This window comes from Hyla sarda, chromosome 2 (assembly GCF_029499605.1).
Source record: "Hyla sarda isolate aHylSar1 chromosome 2, aHylSar1.hap1, whole genome shotgun sequence".
NCBI classification, from domain to species: Eukaryota; Metazoa; Chordata; class Amphibia; order Anura; family Hylidae; genus Hyla; species Hyla sarda.
Window position 1 is genome coordinate 178,782,212 of NC_079190.1, and position 25,439 is coordinate 178,807,650.

The 25,439-nt window shown below is 40.2% G+C and overlaps 1 protein-coding gene across 2 annotated transcripts in view; it reads right to left on the minus strand.

The window, feature by feature from the left end:
- ATP4B (ATPase H+/K+ transporting subunit beta) overlaps positions 1–25,439 on the minus strand; it is a 351,538-nt gene that overhangs the window by 240,697 nt on the left and 85,402 nt on the right. For both annotated transcript variants that reach the window (XM_056555834.1, XM_056555833.1), the window contains exon 3: positions 17,489–17,616. In XM_056555834.1, the coding sequence (XP_056411809.1) occupies positions 17,489–17,537 (49 nt within the window). In that variant the 5' untranslated portion in view covers positions 17,538–17,616. The remainder of the gene's footprint in view (positions 1–17,488; positions 17,617–25,439) is intronic.

Below are 25,439 nucleotides of genomic sequence, written 5' to 3' on the forward strand. Positions count from 1 at the left end.
ATTGCCTTTTGTGGAGCTTGTATGAGGATGGAGTATTTAATGCTATTACACTACAAAATGATCTGGATATGGAATAGAAAAGAAATTATGGGAAGTGTCTGCTGGGTATTTTCATGTACTGAAACTTTCCTGTTGAATTAGAGATAATTTCTTGTATTGTTCTGTTTTCCCATTGTAGCTACAGTGACAAATGCTTAGTAGAGGTAAAATAATTCTCAGTAATTGTCAAACTCCCAAAGAATATGTCTAATAACGCTTGAGATATGACAATACATTCTTTGACTGGGATTTAATTACGTATTCTAAGCAGTTTTTAGATATGGTGAAATATACCTATAAATGTCACATTACACTAAATAGAAAAAGAAGTGTAAAAAGAAAAAGAAGCATAAAACAATAGTAATGTAATAACAAAAAAACAATGGTACATTGTGGATATGTGATGGCTTAGAATTTTGGTTAATCAAACATCATCTGACACCCATTTCTAGTCAATATCATGATGGAACTTGGGCAGAACCATTGCTTGCTCTTTATACCTCCTTCATTTCAGACTGTTTGCCAGTACCTTACTATATGCAGGGATTCTGTATTGCTTAAATAGATCTGGCACACAAAGGAGGAATCTTGAGAAATGGTTATATCATGTTGTCCATCCAGAGGTAAAAAGAAGGGACTGGCACTGTCCTGTATAAAGATGTGGGTTATAGAGCTGGCACTACCTTTTGACTCCAGCTTTACCAAAGAAATCATGTGTCTTATCAGCTTGTATAGTATCCTATGTAAGTGTAAAACAAAAATAGAGAAAAAGAAAAAAAGCCACACATCCACAATTTATATTATGATCTACTTGCTTCTCTCTCAGCATAAATTCAAAATATAACAGGTTAGTAGTGTACATTTTGATCAAAAAGTACAAGCCCACTCTGCACGTCAAGGCCACCTATTTAGAGTGGGTCCCTAACCCAACATTGGCGTGGCACCGGGTGGCGGGCACCACCACCACAACAACATGCCCACAGGAGGAGTGACCCAGTGGCCAGGCAGCCCCACTGCTGCCCAGCCAAGCCCCTGGCTTTGGGCCACACCACCCCACAGACAAAGCATCACAGTAACAAAGACTGCCGCAGTGCAACCACATCAATGTTAATACCTACCAAATGCTCCCTGCCAGAGGGCTGGGAGAATGCTAGGAGGAAACCTTTATGCAGTCTCCTGCTTATTAAAAATGCCTCGGTCGAATGGGTGGAGCAGTGCTGGCTATGAAAGAGTGGACAGACTACAATTGTAAAACAAATTTGACTCAGGCATTTTAGTTAGCAGGAGACTGCATAAGAGTTTCCTCCTAGCATTCTCCTAGCCCTCTGGCAGGGAGCACTTTGTAGGTATTCACATTGGTGTGATTGCACTGCGGCTTTCATTGTTACTGTGATGTTTTGCCTGGGGGGGGGGGGGGGGGTGTGTGGCCCCCCAGCCAGGGTCTTGGTTTTGCAGCAGTGGAGCTGCCTGTGGACATGGTGGTGATGGCCGCCGCCTGGCACCACGCCAATGTTGGGTTAGGGACCCACTCTAAATAGGTGGCCTTGACATGGCAAGTGGGCTTGTACTTTTTGATCAAAATGTATAACAACAACCTGTTAGTGTTTGAATTTATTCTGAGAAGCAAGTAGATGAAAATACAAATTGTGGATGTGAGGCTGTGGTTCTCTTTCTCGTTTTTTTATCCTGTCACTACGATAGGGCTAACTTTCCATCTCCTGCAAACTTGTGTATGACTTTCTAAACTTTTAATTTGTTGTTCCTTATGTAATTATAAGACCATTTGCCATTTACTTGCTGTTAAAATTCTCAACCTTTATATGTTTTTAATGTGATTGAAAAAACGGCCACTAGGTGGCTCTGTTCGGTTCTCTGCACAAGTCAAACAGTTAGTTTTGCTTGCTGGGGAATGCCCAATTTCTCCTGCCGGGAGCTCACACAATGTGAGCAAGGGGAAAGGTATGATACAGAGCTTTTTAAAGCTCAGAAATTTTTTTAAGGGCAGGAAGGGTGTTAGGAGTAGTTAGGGAATATAATCTGAATAAGTTTAGAAAATATGATTTGATGACAGGTAATCTTTAATAGACTGTTCTTCACTCTTGCCTTTTAAAAGGGTACTCCACCAGCCAGTGTGGAACGAAATGTTCCGAACAGGGTTTTCACACTGCCGGGGCTGGCCACGGCACTTGTGACATCACGGCCACACCCACTCAATGCAAGTCTATAGGAGGAGGTGTGACGCTTGTCACACCCCATCCCATAGCCTTACATTGAGGGTGTGTGGCCGACTCCTGCATCGCAAAAACAGCGCTTGGAACATTTAGTTACACTCTGGCCAGTGGAGTACCCCTTTAACATTACTTGCATCAATATACAACCATTACACTTTGTAGAGCATCATTCTTTTGCTCTCTTATAGCCCCCTGCCCTTCGCTGGTCAATCTCCTTTTGCAAACCACTAGACTTGCTATGCCCAGGAGTTTTTAGTTCCTTTTACATGGAAGTTGGTATAGAAAGAGTATGCTGCTCTTATTGTCAGTCATATTCAGATTGAATTTGTTTGGGCCTAAAAAACAAGCACACACACACATAAATATATATATCTATATATATATCTATATATATATATATATATATATATATATATATATATATATATATATATACAAAAGTCTTTAATTTGCTAAATCTCATACTAACAAACTTTATCAAGTACTTGATAAAAGTTAGTATGGCACTCCCGATACGTTGGATGTGTTTTGGTAAATAAACACCTTTTTCATCTTTTTCAAACACAAGAAAGGAGTGCTGTGGTGTCTCTACAACACAAGTTACCTTTTTCAATCCAACTCTGCTAGATGTAGAATAAGTATATATTCCTTCTTTCCCTAACTTTAAATTGTGTGAATATAACTTTAAGGACCTTTTTGGTCAGAGCCCAGTCTACACTCAGAAGCAACCATTATAAAACTGTGCCTTCCCATTGGAAAAAAAAATGTGCTGCATTTCCCTGTTAGATGTTGTACTCATTTGCTAAGTATAACGCCTTATCACATTTATCTGACAAGTGTGTTTGTCCTTCTGTGTGGAACTCCTTCTTGGTATCAATGGGCTAGAGGCCAAGTCTAGGCCGCTATTCTCTCACCATTACAGAACTTGTACCCATGTGTTACAAACCCCCATTGTATTCATTAAAGGGGATGGATAGGATCAGACAGTCATAGTTGTCCTCAGGTTCTGTGCCGTATTACAACTCAGCTCTATTTACTTAAATGGAACAGAGTAATGCCATGCACTAACTGAAGGCAAGTGAAGAAATGTTTTTTTAACAAAGCAGTTGTATTTTTCTAAATTTGGATAAACCCAGGAAGAATCTACCCTGTTTCTATATTCTCTATGTTTTAATGTTTATATAAATAGCTTCCTTTAGGCTTTTCCTGAACCAAAAGTTTTTATGAACCAAAGCCAGATGTGGATCCAGTAGGAAGGAGATGTAAGAAAGTCCTTCCTTTAGATTTCCCATTACCTTTATAAGCCACTTCTGCATTGTCCACAAAACTGCCACAACTGTCCACAAATTTGCTGTGTGACAGTAGCAAGAAAACTGAGCCCCAAAACTATGCCCCAAAACTATGCATTTGGGTGTTAGACAACCAAAGACATACAGTCTTGCCAGACAGCTATTTTTTGTTAAGTGGGCAACCTCTTTGAAGGGTTTGTCCAGGGAAATCATTTATTGAACTAATGTGCCCCGGCTGCATAATAAAATAAAAAATATGGTTATACTCACCTCCCTCAATCCCTTGTAACCTCCAATGTTGGTGCCCAGTGTAAGCAGTCACAGCTCTTCTTGAAGCTGTGGATGCTACATCAAAAGGCATTTCGGTCACAGCTATGTCCCACCCACGGCAGTGACTGACTAAGCATGTCATGCCTGCAGCTCTGTAAAGGGGAAGTATGCCAGAGACTGGAGGCTTTGAGGTAGCGAGGGAGGTACGTATAAGCTTTTTTTGTGTTTTGTACGTATATGTTTTTTTGTGTTATTGGGCAATTGGGCCCATTAGTTAAACAACATTTTTACTGCATAACCCCTTTAATCCCTTAAAGGGTACTCCACCCCTAGACATCTTATCCCCTATCCAAAGGATACGGGATAAGATGTCAGATCGCCGCGGTGCCGCTGCTGGGGAGCCCCGGGATCCTCGCTATGGCACTGCGCTATCATTACAGCACAGAGCAAATTCGCATACAGGGTGATACAGGGGACGGAGCCGCGTGACGTCATGGCTCCGCCCCTTGTGACATCACGGCACGTCCCCTTAATGCAAGTCTATGGCAGGGGGCATGACGACCGACGCGCCCACCTCCCATAGACTTGTGACGTAACGATGCTCCGGCCCCTGTATTGCGCGTCATTACGTGCAGAGTGCAGCTGGGATCCCGGGGCTCCCCAGCAGCGGCACCGCAGCGATCTGACATCTTATCCCCTATCCTTTGGATAGGGGATAAGATGTCTAGGGGCGGAGTACCCCTTTAAAGACACAGCACATTTTGACCTTGAGGACACAGTCAATTTAATTTTTGCTTTTTCATTTTGTCCACCTTTACCTTCTACGAGCCATATCTCTTATTTTTCCTTTCACAGACCCAAATTTTACCATAAAATATATGGCAAATTAAAAAATATATTATATGTTTAAGTAAAAATAAAATGCAATTTTGCAACTTTTTATCAAAAAGTGTATTTAAAATGGCCCTATTTTGACCCTTATAACCTTCTAAATATTTCTTTATATGAGGCTATATGATGGCTCTTTTATAGCACAATGATCTGTTGTTTTTATCGGTAAATGAGACTTGTTTTTTTTATTATTATTTTCAACTAGTTTTTTTCTGATATATGATATGATCAAAAATCAGCATTACTGGTATTTGGCATTTTTCTTCACGTTTATGCCATTTAGCATGGGGAATAATTATATTCAAAAACATATTTTAATACTTCGGACAAATATGCAAAGGGAGAAATGAAATGTGCTTATTATTATTTTTTTTTTTAATAATGGAAACCATTACATGCAATCATTGAATTGCAATCCCTGTACAATGTTATGCTATAGCATTGTAAGGGAAATTGGCATTCCACAGAGTCAGCCAGGCTCTGCCAGGCTGAATCATTGGAGTGATGTTCTGGCCTGCAGAAGGCCAGAACATCGGACTCACATCGGACTCACAGTGATCTCATTGCAGGGGTCTGATGAGCATAACAATCCCGATGTCGTCTTTCCAGTATTTCAAGGGTTACTCGCAGACATCGGCAGGTTGATCAGCTACTACTATCTTTTAGTATGTAAAGGACTGTAAAAATTAGTTTTATTGTTCACAATTACTAGGGAATTTATTGTTCACAATTACTAGGAGATGCATAGGAGGGAGTGGGAGTGCTCTATGGTGGGCTATTTAAAGGAAGGAACCCTTTGCTATGTTTGTCCACGTCTACACATGCGCACATACATTCACATGCACACATGCACATACACATACACTCACACACATGCACCCGCATGTGAACACATCCACATCCACACACATGAACTCACCCATGTGCACACACTCCCACACAGACGTAAAAACCTTTTAACACAACTTTACATTTCTAATAATCCAACACAAAATTTAAGACTCTTGGTAGTCCATATATATATATATATATATATATATATATATATATATATACATATATATATATATATATAGTTTCTTTTCCTTCCTCTTCTTTCCTTCCCCCCCTTTTTTTGCTTTCTTCCTTTTTCTTCCCCCCCCCCTTTTTTTTTTCTTTTCTTTTTTTCTTCCCCCCCTTTTTTTTCTCTTTTTCCTTTTTCTTTTTTCCCTTTTCTTTTTTCTTTTTCTGTTCTCTTTTTTCTTTTTTTCCTTTTCTTTTTTCTTTTCTCTTTTCCTTTTCTTTTTCTTTATCCTGTTCTAGAGTCATCTGCACGATTCGTTAATATTTCATGTTTAAAAAAAAAGATTTGTATCTAATACTCATTTTACCATTTTTTATTGTTTATATTTTAGATATGTTGGGGTCACATCACTTATCTTTGTAAAAGGACCTTCACCACAGCCAGGATCGCATAACACCATTCCCGCAACCATCCTGCTTTACAATATTACCATTATGGTTTAAATATCTGTTTTGATATATAACATATAAGAATAAAAGATTTTCTGCACATTGTTCTGATCATAATCATTTTTGCCCATAGATATACTATTGATTAGCTGAAGGTACGGACCCGAAACTCACTGCGCATGCGCGGGCCGGCAGGTTTGACCGCCATACATCAAATGGGATGACGCGGTCGCTGGACCAGCCAGCGCAGCCGCAGTGGGCAGACAGTGACAAGTACGGGCAAGGGCAGCCTCGCATCTGATTGGCTAACAATGTGTTGAGCGATCGGATGCGGATATGACGCAGTTATGGGTTGGAAAGTTTTCTGACACATGCGCAGACGTTCTGTTCACAAACATATATACAAACTGAACGGGGCAGTGATGGTTGCGATTGGCTGGCAAAGGAAGCGACCACGATTGTCATATGGCTGAAAGTGAAGGTACCTTCTTAACCCTGTGTATTTACACAGGTTTTATGACACAGATCACTATTTATGTACATTGATTGTTTTGTACATGTAATGTTGCTATGACAAGCTAATCACTATGATTGAAAAGATGGATCCCCAATGGGATTAAAAAGGAGGTGTGGTGTTGGATAATTACCCATTCACAACACATGAATTGTATCCAATGAAATGCATTTGCTGTATATATGTGCACTTTGTATAGTGATGTTATGCTTGATAAAGGCTACTATTGCCGAAACGTTGTAACTGGAATATGCTGTTCAGTTTTGGGCACCTGTCCATAAAAGGGACACTGCGGAGTTGGAAAGGGTGCAGAGACGCGCGACTAAACTAATATGGGGCATGGAACATCTTAGCTATGAGGAGCGATTAAAGGAGTTACAATTGTTTAGTCTTGAGAAGAGACGTTTAAGGGGGGATATGATAAACGTATATAAGTATATAAATGGCCCATACAAAAAATATGGAGAAAAACTGTTCCAGGTTAAACCCCCCCAAAGGACGAGGGGGCACTCCCTCCGTCTTGAGAAGGAAAAGTTTAGTCTCAAGGGGCGACACGCCTTCTTTACCATGAGAACTGTGAACTTATGGAACAGTCTAACTCAGGAACTGGTCACAGCAGGAACAATTAACAGCTTTAAAACAGGATTAGATACATTCCTGGAACAAAATAAGATTAATGCTTATGAAGAAATATAAAATCTCATCCCTTCCCCAATATCGCGCCACACCCCTACCCCTTAATTCCCTGGTTGAACTTGATGGACATATGTCTTTTTTTGACCGTACTAACTATGTAACTATGTAACTATGTAACTTTTTGGGGTGAATAAAGAAACCAGTTTATGAAGATCCTCGACCTGTCGGTGCTGTGATTTCTGGACTTTGCATATATATATATATATATATATATATATATATATATATATATAAACATAAAAGAAGAATATAGTTATTTTGTTGTTTAGTAGGTTAATACATATATTGTAACATTTCAATCTAAGTATTAAAGCTTGGAATTATATGTGTACATAGTACACACAATGTTGTAGGTGCAAACAATCATATTTATTAGGTAAGATGCTGGGTTTATTAGAACACATATCATACATATTTATTGTATTCCAAATACTGCATAGAAGTAGTAAAAAAACAAAGTCAATTTCATGGTATTCAAAGTCAGATGTAAAGAAAAATAGTTCTCTAAATGTGTGTTGACATGTACAATAGAGACAGAGCTTCAAATGTAGCTTTTCTCCCTTTTCCCTGGGTAGCAGCTCAAACTTTCATGTTTTGCTTAAAATATATCCGAACCCAAATTTGAGCAGACGTGGCACGGAATAACCCAATTGAGGAATTTGACGAGCGAGAGCAGAAATAACAGGTGAACTGCTAATCATCTGTGGCATTAAGCTAGACAATGGGCCACGCATGTTGCAAATGTTAAAGATTTCTTTACTATTCAGATACCGGGACTAGCTGTGAATATATTGAAGAGAGAAAGCAGTGTGTTTCTGCTAGTCATGTGGATGAAATAGAAGGTGATGCATGTTTGTTGCAAACATTTCTCTGTGTCTCGTTTTTTCTGCATTTCCTTTTAATCCCAAACTCGGCTTGTTGCTCTTTAAATTGAAATATCCTGAACAGATGTAAAAAGACATGTGAACCACTGGTCGCAAGCTGTGCAAAGCTTTGCTTCATCTGCTGATGATGTGAGCCTTAAGGAAATCTTTTTAAAATTTCATCACTATTCAAAAAGATAATTAATCTGTACCCCCAGGCTTTGATTATGCTATACACCGAGTGTGTACGGCTGGTGCGAAAATAATGAGGCTCTCATCAGGTCCAATGAAGACTCACAGCAAACATTCCGCTTCCGGAAGAAGATTCTACTCTGGTGTAGTCTAGGTAGTGTAATTTCATTTACATTAGTAACATAATACAATAGATCCCATCGCTTGTCAGCAACTGTTGCAAGCATTTTGCTTCCATACAGATGATCTTTTATAATCTGATTAAAGTCATCTAAATTTAACAATTATTTATATATATATATATAGAAATAATAATAATTTTATTTATGTAGCATTTTACTATTTTGGGATTTTGGGGATACAAATAAAGACAAGTATCAGACATAACAATATTACACACTAACATTTCAGACAGGAGGAGTAAGGGCTCTGCTCGCGAGAGCTCACAGACTATGAGGAATAGGGTTGAGAAAGAATGCAAGAAGTGGTTTTATTGATACAATGGTCCAGCTATATTTTATAAATAGGAAAGGTTACATACAGCAGAGTGAACCAGTCAACAGCTAATCTCCCAATGTCTAAAGTGCATAGAGAGTAGGGGGGAGACTGTCAAATATGAAGCTTTTGATATCTCCAAGACCCAGAGGTCTCAAAAAGGGCAAAGTGGTAGTAGTGGAAGCCATGAAATGTTGTAGGCAGGGGTTAAGTCCTGGAAAAAAAAGTGTGGGAACTCACCCAAGATTTCTAATACACCCCCTCCTTTTAAGTTTGCGCCAAAAACAAATGAACAAAAACGTCCAAGCTAAAACTTGAAATTCTGCACGGTACCAGGCTTCTTACAGGCCACAGGCATACAGCTGCCTACGGTTTATAAGAGTTTAATAACAGGGCAAGACTCATAGCTCAGTAACAGATTTTAACTGTATACACATTTTTTTTTATAACAGGTTAACCCTTTGTGTTATCCTACTAGGGGGCCATTCACATCAACATTTAAACTTATGCTTAGAATATACAAAATGGGTTGCCAACACATACTGTGGTGTACTGGCACTGGTCTAGTTCACTTTAATGGCCTAAACGTAGTCAACTACTGACTAAGTTTTAGTCAATTTTCTGACTGTATAGGTTTACTTTGCAGAACTGTAAAGCACAGCAGACCACACTTTTTAGTCACACTAAGTAAACATATACATGCAGAAAATGGACTAAACATAGACACTAGCCCTTGACTATGTTTAACCTGTGTAGAAGAAAAAAAAGAAAGGCCCGGAAGAGGCGCCTAGTGCGTTATTCTAAAAAAGGAGAAGGGAAAGAGGGAAATGGACCCCACTGTTATGTGGAATTAAGTAGTAAGCTTAAAATCAGATATTGTATGTTTGCAGGAAACACATTTAAGATCTAAGGACATCTATAGATTACAACATAAAGAGTTCCCTGACATTTTTCAGGCAAAAAAGGAGGAGTGGCATTGTTGTTCAATAAATCGGCAGTTATTACTAATCACACCATAGATATAGACGCAGGTGGCAGGTTTTTGATATTCAAGGGTAATGTTAATAATCTTCCTTTGATTATTGTGGGCATTTATGCCCCCAATTCAAAGCAAGATAAATTCCTTTGTTCTGTTTTACGTAGGACAGCTTTCTCTTCAAAAGATAGAGTGGTAATATTAGGTTTTAACCAGCCAGTGTGGCCATCTGTTGATTCCACCTCAAAAGTAAAACAGAACGAACCAACAACAATATCAAAAACTATTATGAATTACTCTCTATATGACATCTGGAGGGTTCAACACCCAACAGAATCAGATTTTACATTCTTCTCCCATGCCCATAAAATCTATACACAAATTGACTACTTCCTCATAAGTAGACCATCATTGGACCTGGCCATATCCACTGAGATTAAAACCATATCATGGTCAGACCATGCTCCAGTGATGTTAACCTTACGAGGTCTTGTACCTAGGTCCCGCCAGGGCTTGTGGAGAAGTAGTCTACATGTGCTGAAAAAACAAGAGTATAAAGAGACTATATCAGAATTTATAGAAATTTTTTTTGAAATTAATATGGGATCTGTCTCTTCTGCATCTGTCTTATGGTGCGCCTTTAAAGCATCAGCTAGGGGACAAATAATTAGTCAGATGGCACACCAGAAGAGACAGGTGCAGTTAAAGAGACAGACCATTTTGGGGGAGCTGGTTGAGCTACATAGAGAGAATAAAAAGAACTATAGCCTCGATAGAGCAACACAAATATCTGCCCTAACTGCGGAACTCCATAACTTAGACCTTTATAAATATGAGTTGGCCTTAAGGAATATGAAATTGGATAAATATTGGTTGACGAACCAACCAGGAGCCTTCCTGGCAAAACAGGTAAAGAAAAGAGAAGTACAAAACAAAATACCATATATTAAGTTAGACAAAGTAGGAATAGTCTATGACCCAAAGGGCATAGCAGACGCATTCGCCAGCTATTATGAAACTTTGTATAACCTAAAGGATGACCAAGAGATCATTCATCCAACTCCAGAAGTAATAAACGAGTTCCTGGCAAATGCGTCACTGCCATGTCTCTCTAGCATACAAGCCGGTGAATTATCTTCCCCCTTCACCAGAGAGGAAGTTAAAAATCATATCCGTCTTTTTAAATCTGATAAATCTCCAGGCCCGGATGGGCTGTTAAATGAATTTTATAAGATTAATTTGGACAAATTGGTTCCCTGCTTAACGGATTTGTTCAATGAAATTTTAATGTCTGGGAAAATTCCAGAAGAAATGCTTGAGGCGGCTGTAAGAGCTTTACCCAAAGCAGGGAAAGATCCGACTGCACTGGGCAGCTATAGACCTATCTCCCTGCTAAATAGCGATATTAAATTGTATGTGAAATTACTGGCGGCGAGAATAGGCCTAGAGCTGCCGGAGTTAGTTAACATGGATCAGGTGGGGTTCATAAGGGGCCGACAGTCCCTATATGGGACAAAACGGATCTTAAATCTCATTGAAGTGGCTACACGCGGTCGGATGCCTTCTCTACTCCTAGCTTTGGATGCGGAGAAGGCATTCGACCGCGTTCATTGGGGGTACTTGAGGGCCATATTGAGGAAATTTGGGTGTACTCCCAAATTAATATCTGCAATCATGGCGTTGTATGAAGGCCCTGCAGCAAGAGTGTGTGTAGGAGGTACAGTGTCAAGAAAGTTCCGCATAACGAATGGTACAAGACAGGGGTGCAACCTATCCCCGTTGCTTTTTTCTTTAGCAATAGAGCCATTGGCTCAACAGGTGCGAGAGTCTGCGGGGATTCAGGGCATCCCTGTGGGAACCACAGACCACCGCATGACTCTGTTTGCGGATGACATATTGATTTCATGCACAGAACCCTGCAGGTCCCTGGAGACGGTAATGGCATTAGTAAAGCACTTCGGAAGTGTAAGTTATTATAAATTAAATGTGACAAAATCCCTTTTACTATCTTTAAATATAGATAGAAACACTCAAAATAAATTGGAGGTGAAATACCCTTTTGTTTGGGCAAGGGACCATCTAGACTACCTTGGTATAAAACTGACCAGTTCTCTCATAGAAACAAGGGGGGAGATTTATCAAAACCTGTGCAGAGGAAAAGTTGCCCGGTTGCCCATAGCAACCAATCAGCTTGCTTCTTTCATTTTCATGAAGGCCTGTGAAAAATGAAAGAAGCGATCTGATTGGTTGCTATGGGCAACTGGACAACTTTTCCTCTGCACAGGTTTTGATAAATCTCCCCCAAGGTGAATTAATATAGAAGCATTAAAGATACAATTAAACTCAGACATAGCTTCCTATTCTAAGTTATAAATTTTGTGGATCGGGCGCATATCGGTCATTAAAATGGCCTTGTTGCCCAAAATACTATATGTATTTCAGAATCTCCCAATTACAATCCCAAGATCAGTAATAAAGAGTATACAAAATATACTATCCCGGTTTATTTGGAGAAACAAGAAACCCAGAACATCATGTAAAATACTATACTTGCCATTAAAGAAAGGTGGGTTGGGAAGTCCGGATTTATTATCATACTACCGAGCATCCCTATCTACCCAAGCGCAGAGGCTGTGGCAAAATGATGCTTCAGCACATTGGGTGAATATGGAGACTCAACTAATTGGAATATCTTTACCTTGCTTAGCATTGTGGGAAGCAGCCTTGTTGGGGAGGACGAGGAATGTGAATAGTTCAACTTTGAGGGCAAGTGTAGATATTTGGCTAGTTTCCAGTTAATCAACCCAATCAAACATGACAAAATACCTTTGAAATTAATCTATCATCTCCTGCCCGAGACGGACATCTCTCAATGGATGAGCAGTGGTATTAACACCTTGGGAGATATTAGTGATGGAAATATCCTTTTACCTTTTTCAGATATAGCTGACAAATTAAAAATTCCGTTAAAAGATTTTTTTAAATATCTGCAAATCCGTCACTGGATTCTCTCCCTTGAAGGCAAGAGGCCCATAACTGGACCAGGGATCCTGGATTTAGAGAGACTGATGAAGAAAGGGGGAATAACTAGGATGTATAAGGCCTAACAAAGCCTCAGCGAGCCAGTAAAGATGCACTTCCACGAAAAATGGGGAAGAGATTTGGGTCTCCAGATAACTAGCGAGGCGTGGGCTAGGGTATATTCAATTCCATTCAGAACCTCTAGATGTGTATCACATCTAGAAACCTCCCGCAAACTGATGTACCGCTGGTATTATACACCACATAAATTAGCAAAGTTTAATCCAAAATCATCCCCAATATGTTGGAGATGCGACAGGATCCTTAATCCATATATGGCTGGGATGTTCGGCGGTCCATCGGTTGTGGGAGGAAACGTACATGCTCCTACACTCAGCACTAGGGGAAGAAGTGGGATTGAAATGGGGACCTGTGGTGGCACTACTTTCTTTGGGACTAGAATCTATGTCCCGCATGAATCTTACCATAGCTTTCTATATTTTGGCAGCCACGCTGAGCTCCATAGCTAAATGCTGGAGAACAACAGAGGTACCAAATATAAAGGAAACAGTAGCTTCACTCAAACAAGTGTGTAATATGGAAAGTCTGTGGCTGGATAGACTAGGAGACATAAAAAAAAGGGCTGAAAGAACAGAGATGTGGGCTAACTTCAAAATAAAACTAGAAAAATGGGGGGGAAATTATATGAATTAAATAAGACAGCACCTAGGATAGTAAGGGAGAACTTGAGGAGGCGATTGCGGAAAGGCGAGGATAAGGAGTAAACATGCGGTTGTGAATGAGTTGGTGTCTTTTCTTTTTTCTTTTTGTTGCTTTTGTATTTTCTTTTTTTTTTCTCTTTCTTTTTCTTGGTTTGTTGTTTGATATGTATTGTGTACTATGTGTTATTGATAAATTATTAAACAAATATAAAACTTAAAGTGGGGAAAGTCTGTGACCCTATGAAATGGCCGCTCACCTTGAGCCTATGTCAAATATGCATATAACCTCATGCAGAGGTACAATGGAAGTGGATCCCGTGCAAGCCCAGAGGTCCCAGGAAGTAACCAATGGAAATCCTGTTGTGGAGCTCAAAAGAAAATGACCTTTGGAATGGGTGCCCAGGTGTCCAAAGAAATCTCACAACCAAGTCAGGGATGTGAAATAAAAGTCAGGGATGTGAAATAAGTTTTATTTATTAAATAAAAAAATAACACGTTTCGGGGTGTAGCAAGCCCTTCTTCAGATTAGTTAAGTGATGCACTGTCCAGGCATGCTGGGAGTAATAGTTTTGCAACATCTCGAAACACCCTAGTTTGGAAACACTGATATAGGACCATATATAGTAGCCAGTGAAGGAAAGAACAGAGATAACTACTGCCCCCTACCTCCACTTCTAGAAATATTCCCACATACAGTGACCATATAATGGTAGATACCAGCTGCACACAGGCTCTGCAGACCATATAAGCGATTACATACAGTTACATCAGGTGACTCGCACGTGACGTCTTCTCTGATCAGAGTCGGTTACTTTCCTTTTTCTTCTCCCTCTGGCCCAGAATGTCATGACGATTGATACCAGCCACAACTCGTCTCCACAGAACCTGCAAGACAAACATTTTAGGTGCTGCACTTTTCCAGCATCTATAGTGCCCCAAACAGTAATAATGCCCCCCTGTAGAGATTACCAGCCCTCCTGTATAGCCCCTATATGGCAGTAGGCCCCAACCGAAGTTAGTTACCATCACAGTCTGACTCCACAGTAGTGGCTGTTCTGCTCCTCATTGGCGGGCTGCAGAGGGCCCGGTGTATTCTAGCAGACGTGACTGTCTCAGCGCGTCTAGTCCCAGCAGCCGTTGCCCTGTTAAAGTGGTAGAGGCGGCTGCATTCCTAATGTGGTGGTGTCGGCCCTGGTTGACTTTCACTCAAGAGTACACACTGTAACAAATTACCTTTCTGATAAACTGTAACAAACCTTTCATAGAATTAAGGACACAGCCCATTTTGGCCTTGAAGACACAGAAAGCTTACTTTTTTTGCGTTTAGATTTTTTCTTTTTTCTTTCTAAGAGCTACAGCTCATTTTGCCATCCACAGACTGGTATGAGGCTTGTTTTTCCAAGATCAATTGTACTTTGTAATGATACCACTCATTGTAGTATAAAATCTATGGCGCAACCAAAAAATATATAATTTGTAAAGGAAATTGAAGTGCATTTGGTAAATTGGAATGTATTTGGAGTGCACTTTATGGTAAAGATGATAAACCATCTTTATTCTGTGGGTCAATATGATTAAAAGGATACCCATGTTTACATGCTTTTCTATTATTGTACTGCTTTTAAAAAAAGTTAAGCATTTAAAAAACACAAAAAAAATAAACAAAATTATTCTGACTCCCTATAACTTTTTTTTTAAATTTCCCTATACGGGGCTGTATGAGGGCAAATGTTTTGTGCCATGATCTGTTGTGTTTATCAGTACCACTTTTGCACATAAAAGACTTTTGATAACTTTTATATTCAATTTATTTTGGGTTGTGATATGGACATTGGCATTATTTTACAATTACGCTGTTCCTGTATGGGATCACGAACATTATATTTTAATAGTTTGGATATTTTCCCATGCAGTAATACCAAATATGCAGGGTTTTTATTTCCTTTTATCTAAAAAAAAAATAGAAAAAGGGAATGATTCAAATCTTTATTAGGGGACGCGCTTACCATATATACTCGAGTATAAGCCGAGTTTTTCAGCTCATTAACGTCCCTGTGCGTCGTTGTCAAGGCAACGTCATTATGCCGGGGCCGGGCGCGAAGCGCGGAGAAGAGGCCCACCCGGTGAAGATGGACAGCCCGAAACGAATATCCCTCCTCACCGGACGGTCCTGCAGCACAGATGGCCTGGACCAGCTCACCCGAACATCCCGCCGAGCGGAGGTGAGTACAAAACTAAAGGGGGGAGGGGGGGCTGGATGATGACGAAGGCCCGGGCAGTGGTCTTCAACCTGCGGACCTCCAGATGTTTCAAAACTACAACTCCCAGCATGCTCGGACAGCCATCGGCTGTCCGGGCATGCTGGGAGTTGTAGTTTTGGAACATATGGAGGTCCGCAGGTTGAAGATCACTGTTAAATCAGACATTGACAAGCGGTGATGATGAAGGGGCGGTGTGGGAGGATGACAGGGTATTGATGAAGGGGGGATGATGAAGGGGGGATGATGACAGGGTAATGATGATGGGGGGATGATGACAGGGTAATGATGAAGGGGGGGATGAGGAAGGGGGGATGATGACAGGGTAATGATGAAGGGGGGATGATGAAGGGGTAATGATGAAGGGGAGGATGATGACAGGATAATGATGAAGGGGAGGATGATGACAGGGTAATGATGAAGGGGGGATGATGACAGGGTAATGATGAAGGGGGGATGATGACAGGGTAATGATGACGGGGGGGATGATGACAGGTGATGATGATGAGGGTGTTAATGACGGGGTCTGGATGATGACAGGGGGGATGATGTATTTCCCACCCTAGGCTTATGCTCGAGTCAATAACTTTTCCTGGGTTTCTGGGGTGAAATTAGGGGCCTCGGCTTATATTCGGGTTGGCTTATACTCGAGTATATACGTTATGTGTGTTTTCCAAAAGATAACATTTTTTATTAGTTTACTTTCACTTTTTTAGGTTCCCCATAGGGAACTTTTACATGTAATCTTCAGATTGCATACACTGAGTAATGCTTCGCTGTTGCATAACATTATTCAGTGTTATTGGTGATCTGCTAGTAGAGCCTGTCTCAGTTCCTGTGCGTTCCTGCAGGACTCGAACCCTGGTTATAGGTCTACTTGAAGAGATGCGTCTTAAGGTCACGTTTAAAACTGTGGATGTTGTGGTTGAGTCTGAGGGATCGAGGGATCGCATTTTAGAGAACTCGTGCAGCACGAGCAATGGTTCAAGAGATCAATAAAAATTATTAATTATTAACAAAGTTTGAAAGCATTATAGCAGGGATGAAAATATTACCAAAGCAGTTTATATCATGCTTGATAAAGGCTATTGCTGCCGAAACGTTGCAATTTTGTATGGGGTAATAAAGGACTCCACCTTTTTGCACAAGATCCTGGGCCTGTTTGGTGCAGTGATTTTTTGGACTTTGTATCCACACCTGGGTAGGCTGCCTGGTTGATCACCTACACAGAGGCTTCAACTCGATGCTGTCTTTTCCATTTCTGTGTCAAAGCAGTTCATATGTAGGAGTGTCCTTTTATGTATGTAGCAAAATATTGTTCATTATATTTTAAATAGAAATTTAGAAACTATATTGGAATGAATAATGGAAGGAAGCAATATATTTGCTTATTGTACATATCAGCAAGGACTGGCTTGGTTAACCTCCGTCTGGGCTTGACAAGCATAACGTATGTTTAGGAAAGTTTTGTTGGGTCCCTCCAAGCAGAGTGAGCCCTGAAATCTGCCCATGTTTAAAAAAAAAAAAAAAAAACTCAGGCTAACCCTAATAGAAACCAATGACCTTTAATGAAGTTTACCTCTACTGTGAGATCTGTACTTTCTTTCAGTCAAACACGATTGGTTCATTTTATACAATTTTTCATAGATGTGGCCCAAAGTGTCATATTATTTTTCTCTTCTAATACAGAAGGAATGCTTACTTGACCTGTTAAAAATAAAGGGGACACTAAGATAACACATCCTAAATCTGAATGAATGAACTAATCGTATGAAATACTTTTGTCTTTACATAGTTGAATGTGCTGACAACAAAATCACATAAAAATTATCAATGGAAATCAAATTTATCAACCCATGGATGTCTGGATATGGAGTGACACTCAAAATCAAAATGGAAAACCACACTACAGGCTGATCCAACTTTGATGTAATGTCCTTAAAACAAGTCAAAATGAGGCTCACTTGTGTGTGTGGCCTCCACGTGCCCATATGACCTCCCTACAATGCCTGGGCATGCTCCTGATGAGGTGGCGGATGGTCTCCTGAGGGATGTCCTCCCAGACCTGGACTAAAAAATCCACTAACTCCTGGAAGTCTGTGGTGCAATGTGGCGTTGGTGAATGGAGTGAGACATGATGTCCCAGATGTGCTCAATCGGATTCAGCTCTGGGGAATGGGCGGGCCAGTCCATAGCATCAATGCCTTCCTCTTGCAGGAACTGCTGACACACTCCAGTCACATGAGGTCTAGAATTGTCTTGCATTAGGGGGAACCCAGTTACAGTATGTAAACATAGGTATTGTTTTAATCATATTGGCAGAATAAAGATAACATGTAGCTGTAAAACAGCACAGAAATATTAGCATACTGCAGAATTTTTCTATGGTGAATCTGCATCATATTGTGCCACATGTGGCATCATAGTTTAAATGCAGGGGCTACAAAAAGTGAAAAGAATAACTTCTAATGTATTTTATTAAGTCATGATTGGAATGTCATGGACAGTAAAAGCCCATGACCTCTATTGTCAGGGGTCTGTTCCTGATCGTCCATGTCTTACTGATAATATCAGATCCTCGGGAAACCAGTACGAGATGTCTTGTAGTGTATTTGAATAATTTAGATGGAGAGATTTAAGGCATTGGTGGTTGGGCTCTCTGCTCTCTATCCTCTAAGCTAAAGTAAATAGAAATATATTTTATATGTAATTCTTATACAAATGTCTTGTAATGCAAAATAAAAAATGGCACTTTGGCAAAACATGTCTACACAAAAAGCAAACAAATGCTAATATCTTGGCATGTAAAGGAAAAATAGTTGGCGTGGATTTGGCATGGATATCACATGTTTGAGTGGATATCCTGACTAACTCCTTCCTAGAGTTCGATCCGTGTGTACACTATGTCAAAATGCCAGGCATGAAGTATGGGGCAGGCTCAGGGGATCACAGGGTGCCATGCAGTTGACATGGAAACCAGGGGCTTAAAAGAGGTCCTCAGGCCTGCCATGTTCAAATCACCCAGGGGAATTCTAAAAAAAGTTAAAGTACATTGGGTTGCATTATATAGCTACATAACTCTATGTATATAAGTTCATATTCACACTCAGAGTACTTGCTAGTGCTGATAAATGGTAGGCATAAACGATCCTCCTCGTAGAGGAAACATAGAATGATAATGATAAGTATACAAAAACAGGACTTAAGAATCCCAGCTGTGCTATAAGTAGTACCTAGTAAACCCCTATACTACCTGAATTATTTATTTCAAATATAATAATCTTGCATCCCAGACACCTTTTGGCAAAATATACCAGCAAAATACAGGGACTCTGTATAGAAGATGAAAATAAGTAAAGAGAGGTAATAGAATAATAATGTGTTCAGTATGATGGAACTATAACCAGTAGAGTACATACTGTACACATGTCACAGGGACTCAGACTTCTGATGTCAGCCATAAAGGAGCAACACAAAGAGAGTTTATTGTAGCAAACCATACCAGAGAAAAAGCACCCTACATGTCTAGAAAAACAAAGATAACATACCCCTACTGCATATATATGAAAACTTACACACAGCACGTCATGATCTATGTATAGATGCCATAGCATGCCAAGCATAGTGTAGCTAAGTCAGCAGCATAGCTCCATAGTTCCAGTATTTGATCCCCTATCAATCATCAAAATTTCTTTCTTTTATTCAGGTAACAGGCTGAGATTAGGAGAACTCTCTTAAAGGGATTCCTCCTAATTTCAGCTTGTTATCTGTAAAAAAGACATCTGTCATCCAACATGCTGTACATTGGATATATACACTGGGGACGTCCCCCTACGTATACATCAGGCAGACACTGCTAGCACAGTGTAAATAAACCAATACGTCAAAAGATATGGTTTCATGTAGACCAATTTAGCTCACCTTACGGATATAAACAGTATTACAAAAAAGAAAAAAGGTGCCGTAAAACGTAACCTTTAATTACAAAGTCTGGTAAAAATTCACCCAATTCAAAAAAGGAAAGTGTAGCAAAAAAATGATACAATCACCAAACCAAAAGTTGTAATGGTAAAACTTGAATGCAGCCCGAAAAATTACACATATCACACGATAAATTCTAGCACCTATAAGCAATTAGTCTCAATTAGCAATAATATTGAGAAAATAATCCCTTACAAAATCACCCAACACGTTTCTATTACGGCCTGAAGTAGCTGAACAGGCTGAACATCTTCAGGGGTTAAAGAAGCGTAAAGGTTAAATCAAAATAAAGCAATATATTTTAATCAATAGACAACATAAAGCAGCTCACAGCCGGATCAAGAGGGGAGTATATAAATTTTAGATACTCCCCAACAGGTATAGTAACCTGTAATGGATCAATGCCACACTTATAGGGGACCTTCTCCTCTTGAATCCTATACATGGTTCCCCACTGGAATCTTTATATATAAAACTCAACGTGTGTGTGTATGTATGTATGAATGTATGTATGTATGTTCCACAAAAACGTCCAAACGGCTAAAGATATTAACATGCAACTTGGCACACATGTTACTTATATGTCAACAACAAACATAGGAAAGGTAATTTAACCCTTACTCACCCCCATTTGCCAGGGGCGGGGTTTATGTTTAAAGTCCCATACAAGTCTATGGGAAATATATGTTACTGCATAACTTCCAAACGGCTGGAGATATTTCGATAATACTTGGTCACATGTTACTTATATGTCCACTTAAAATATAGGATAGTTAATTTAACCCTTAGCTACTCCTTTTTGAGATGGTCAGGGTTTTTGTTTAAAGTCAAATGCAAATCAATGGGAAACATATGTTCCCACATAACTTCAGTACGGCTGGGGATATTTCCATACCTGGTACACATATTACAGGTCTGGATAGGAGGTCGAGATAGGAGGTCAAGATAGGAGGTTGAGATAGGAGGTCGAGATAGGAGGTCGCAATAGGAGGTCAAGATAGGAGGTCGGGATAGCAGGTCGAGATATGAGGATGGGATAGGAGGTCGGGATAGGAGGTCGGGATATGAGGACGGGATATGAGGACGGGATAGAAGGTCGGAATAGGAGGTCGGGATAGGAGGTCGGGATAGGAGGTCGGGATAGGAGGTCAGGATAGGAGGTCGGGATAGAAGGTCGAGATAGGAGGTTGAGATATGAGGATGGGATAGGAGGTCGGGATAGGAGGTCCAGATAGGCGGTCCAGATAGGAGGCCGAAATAGGAGGAAGGGATAGGAGGTCGGGATAGGAGGTCAAGATAGGAAGACGGGATAGGAGGTCGAGATAGGAGCACAGGATAGGAGGGGATGGATAGGAGGACAGGATAGGAGGTTGGGATAGGAGGTCAAGATAGGAGGACAGGATGCGAGGTCAGGAAAGGAGGTCGGGATAGGAGGTCGAGATATGAGGACAGGATGGGAGGTCAGGATAGGAGGACAGGATAGGAGGTCGGGATAGGAGGTCGGGATAGGAGGACAGGATAGGAGGATGGGATAGGAGGTCGGGATAGGAGGTCGAGATGAGAGGTCGAGATAGGAGATCGAGATAGGAGGAGCGGATAGGAAGACGGGATAGGAGGATGGGATAGGAGGACGGAATAGGAGGACGGGATAGGAGGACGGGATAGGAGGACGGGATAGGAGGTCGGGATAGGAGGATGGGATAGGAAGACGGGATAGTAGGTCAGGATAGGAGGACGGGATAGGAGGACGGGATAGGAGGACGGGATAGGAGGACGGGATAGGAGGACGGGATAGGAGGTCAGATATAATTAAAACCAAAATACAGCACTCAATTAATGACAAAAGTGCTAACTCCCCCCCCCCCCCCCTCCAGGCGCAGTATGAAGACATAGGTACTCACAGTAGGGAGATAATGGCCTGTCATATGCTGCCTAAATAAAAGAACCATGATACATATTATACAAGAAGCCTGATAGCTAAGAAGTATACCCACAAACCACAGGTCCCTGAATGATAACTTACTTGTTCGTTGTGTCAAAAAGAGGCTAAATCCTGCAGTGGCAGGAGAACCGTCCTGTGCTGGGGACACATGCTACATGTGCCAATATCCGTCACGTAAGCGTGCCCCATGTGATGCTAACGAGGGGTGTGGCTCACTGTCGGAGCCAAAGGACTCCAGAATTGCCTGAGTAGTGACTGGGATTGCTGGGCATGGGATTTAAAAGTACAGAGAAAGACTGGTTTAGTGGCGGGCGAGTCCAGAGGGTACAAATACTGTAATAAGTGCACTACTGGACTTTCGTAGGTAATGGAATTAATAAAGGTAATACAGTAAGTAGATCATTAATAGCAAAGGAAAATGCTGATTATATTAGATATGTGCACTTAAAGGCACACTGATTTGCTACAGCTGTTTGCTACAGAGTAATATCTTTATTTATTTTTTGTGTTGTCCACAGTGCTCTCTGCTGACACCTGATGCCCATATCAGGAACTGTCCAGAGCAGGAGAAAATCCCCATATCAAACCTATGCTGCTCTGGACAGTTCCTGACACAGACAAAGGTGTCAGCAGAGAGCACTGTGGACAACGCAAAAAAGAAATTCAAAAAGTAAAGAATTTCCTCTGTAGCATACAGCTGCTAAAAAGTACTAAAAGGATTAAGATTTTTTAATAGAAGTAATTTACAAATCTGTTTAACTTTCTGCCACCAGTTCATAAAAAAAAAAAAGGTTTTCCACCGAAGTACCCCTTTAACAGTTTTTATTTTTGAAGATGACACTAAGCTTTGTAATTTATAGTGCAGTCTATGGAAGATGTTTATATGTTATAAGCTAACTTGAACCCACACAGTGTTTGGGGATTGACTTGACAGATGGGGTCAGTGGAAAAAAAGAGCCATACGGACCCAGAATGGGACAGAGCACAATGGCAGTGTGAACTTAGCCTTACCTGGATGCTGTAATTTTACAGATTACCTAATGTTCTTTACTAGGACACATCTAAATCCTGTACTAGCTATAACAAGAGGACAACTGAAAGAAAACTGTGCAAAAGACACTTGGAATGCCACACAGAAAAAAACTAGTGCAAAAATGTGTGATAGTGTCTTAATCTGGCTGTTGTGGTATTTCCTATATTTTTGCCAGGTGGTTTATGCCAGTGCTACTCACAACTTGTTCATTGTGTCAAATGAATGGGAAATGGTTCTTAGAGTGTTCTGAGTATTTTAGATGCACAATAATATATTATTGGGCACTTATTTAGGAAACAAAGAAAATCTCTACATTGTATGTAAACATGAAAATAAAATCTATCACTTTCCCAACAATTTTCCAGAGCTACATAAACATGAAGTATATAGCTATGTACATGCAAAAGCAGTAAAGATGCCTTTCCTGTGGTCATTTTACCACAAAAAGATGTCATGTAACTACTAAGCTGCAATGACAAGAAACTATCCTTACATTTTGTCTTATAAAGGGAAATGTTATCAGAATGAAAAATATGAGTTTCTTTAATAAGGAACTCTTCATCCTGTTCCCTTTTCCATGCCCAAATCCTTGAATAATCAGTGCCAATCAGGCAATAGCCATTTGGTCCCCGTTTAGACTTGGCAACAAGTTCCCTAAGCTTTAGAAAACAATTATCATTCAGCTGCTGTTGAAATTGATTCTTGGGTTGACGAGAGCAGTCCCCTCTTGGCTGGTAAGGTCCTGCCATGGGAAGCAATTACTGCAAGATGCCAGCTGACAGACTCATTCCGTGGAAAGTCAGGTTGTCTTGATCCTCAGGCACTCTTAAGGCAAATTGTATCCTCACACTCATTTCAAACCTCTTACCGACTGTTCCCTTCTATAAGGGAAAATGGATTGTTCCTTTTTTTACTATGGCAAGTGATCGAATATAACTGGACAACTTTCCTCTACAATAGGATGTTTAATTTCACATTTCCAACCATGCAATATTACACAATAAGGAAGAAAAAGGGCAGCAAAACAATGGCGAGTATGCCTTGCCTAAGGAGCAACACTAATGTGAGACTTTTTATTGCCAGAAGTACATAAGTAAGTAGTAACATAAAATGTCTCTAGCAAAGCCATATGTATGTAAACACTTATATTCTAATTTATTGAAGGGAATGACATCAGGAAGCTCTTTTTTACATTTCACATGGTAATATGTGGGCCCTTTTGAAAAAACTGGGTCTTGAACTTTTGTAAATGTCTATTTATCATATACAAATTAATATTTATACATAAAAATAAGAATAAGTAATTTTTTGGTGCTACATGTGTACTACTTATCTCTTACCAAAAAAGGTGTCTGTTGCAGATTGCCTTATGGAGATAGCTGCTTATATGACAAATAGTGAGTGCTCCTGATTTCTTCTTTTCCATTTAAAAAAAGAGGTCTGTCTTCAGTGTATGCAGTGTATATAATACAGTTCATGTCAATCAACGTTGGTAAAAAAAAATCACCCCCTTACTCCTCAGAAAGAGGTTTTGCAGTTGTTGAGATGTGTGGGTAAATATTAGGTATATATTATTTTTATATTTTGATTTATGGGAGCATTTTACCAAACATAAATGTGTGTAAATATATATTTTTCTAAAATATAAAAGAATATACTTACTTAGTATTTATGCCTGACTATAGACATATTTAGAATTGCCTCAATAATACAGCCAATGTGGTGTTGTGGGCAGAATCTTATAGATGATTATATTAAACAATCATAATTGACAATCATCAATTTCAACACATTTAGCAACAGTTGAAGTTCCTATAACAAAAATCACTTAAAGGGGTACTCTGCTGTAAACATCTTATCCCCTATCAAAAGACCTTCCCGATCTCCTGGCCGGCAGCGGGAACACGGAAGCTTGCAGCTCCGCGTTTGTGATGTCACACCATTCATATCTATGAAAGGGGGCGTGATGGCAAGTACATAGCAGTCACGCCTCCTCCCATAGACGTGAATTGAGGGGGCATGGCGGCTGGCAACGCTAATCATTGGCCACGGAGCGGATTCTGCTACATGCACCGACCGAATGACAGGGGTGTCGCAGCCAAGATCGCGGGGGATAAGATAGGGGATAAGATGTTTACAGTGAAGTACCCCTTTATAGTGAACCTGTAAGCAGGAAAACAGGGGTGTACATTAGCACATGGCTATACAGGGCAAGTCATCAGGATTCTAGGCATACTTTTTTTTATTATTATTTTAATCTCTATAGTTCTTTCCAGTACAGAAATATAAAAGTGTTTTTTTTACAATTAAAGTGAGGCTTAAAGGGGTATTCCAGGATTTTTTTTTATTTGACTGTGCTACAGGGGCTGTTTAGTTGGTGTAGTTCATAATATAGTGTCTGTACCTGTGTGTGACGGTTTTCTCACAATTCTTCTGTGATTTTCAACCCAATATTTATTTTTAACAGCATACAAAATGACTGTTGTCTCAGATTTTTCCCAGAATGCAATGCGGCCGAGACCTGACTCACTAGTCAGCTGATGACAGGGAGCCTGTCTACTTCAATGGGTTGAG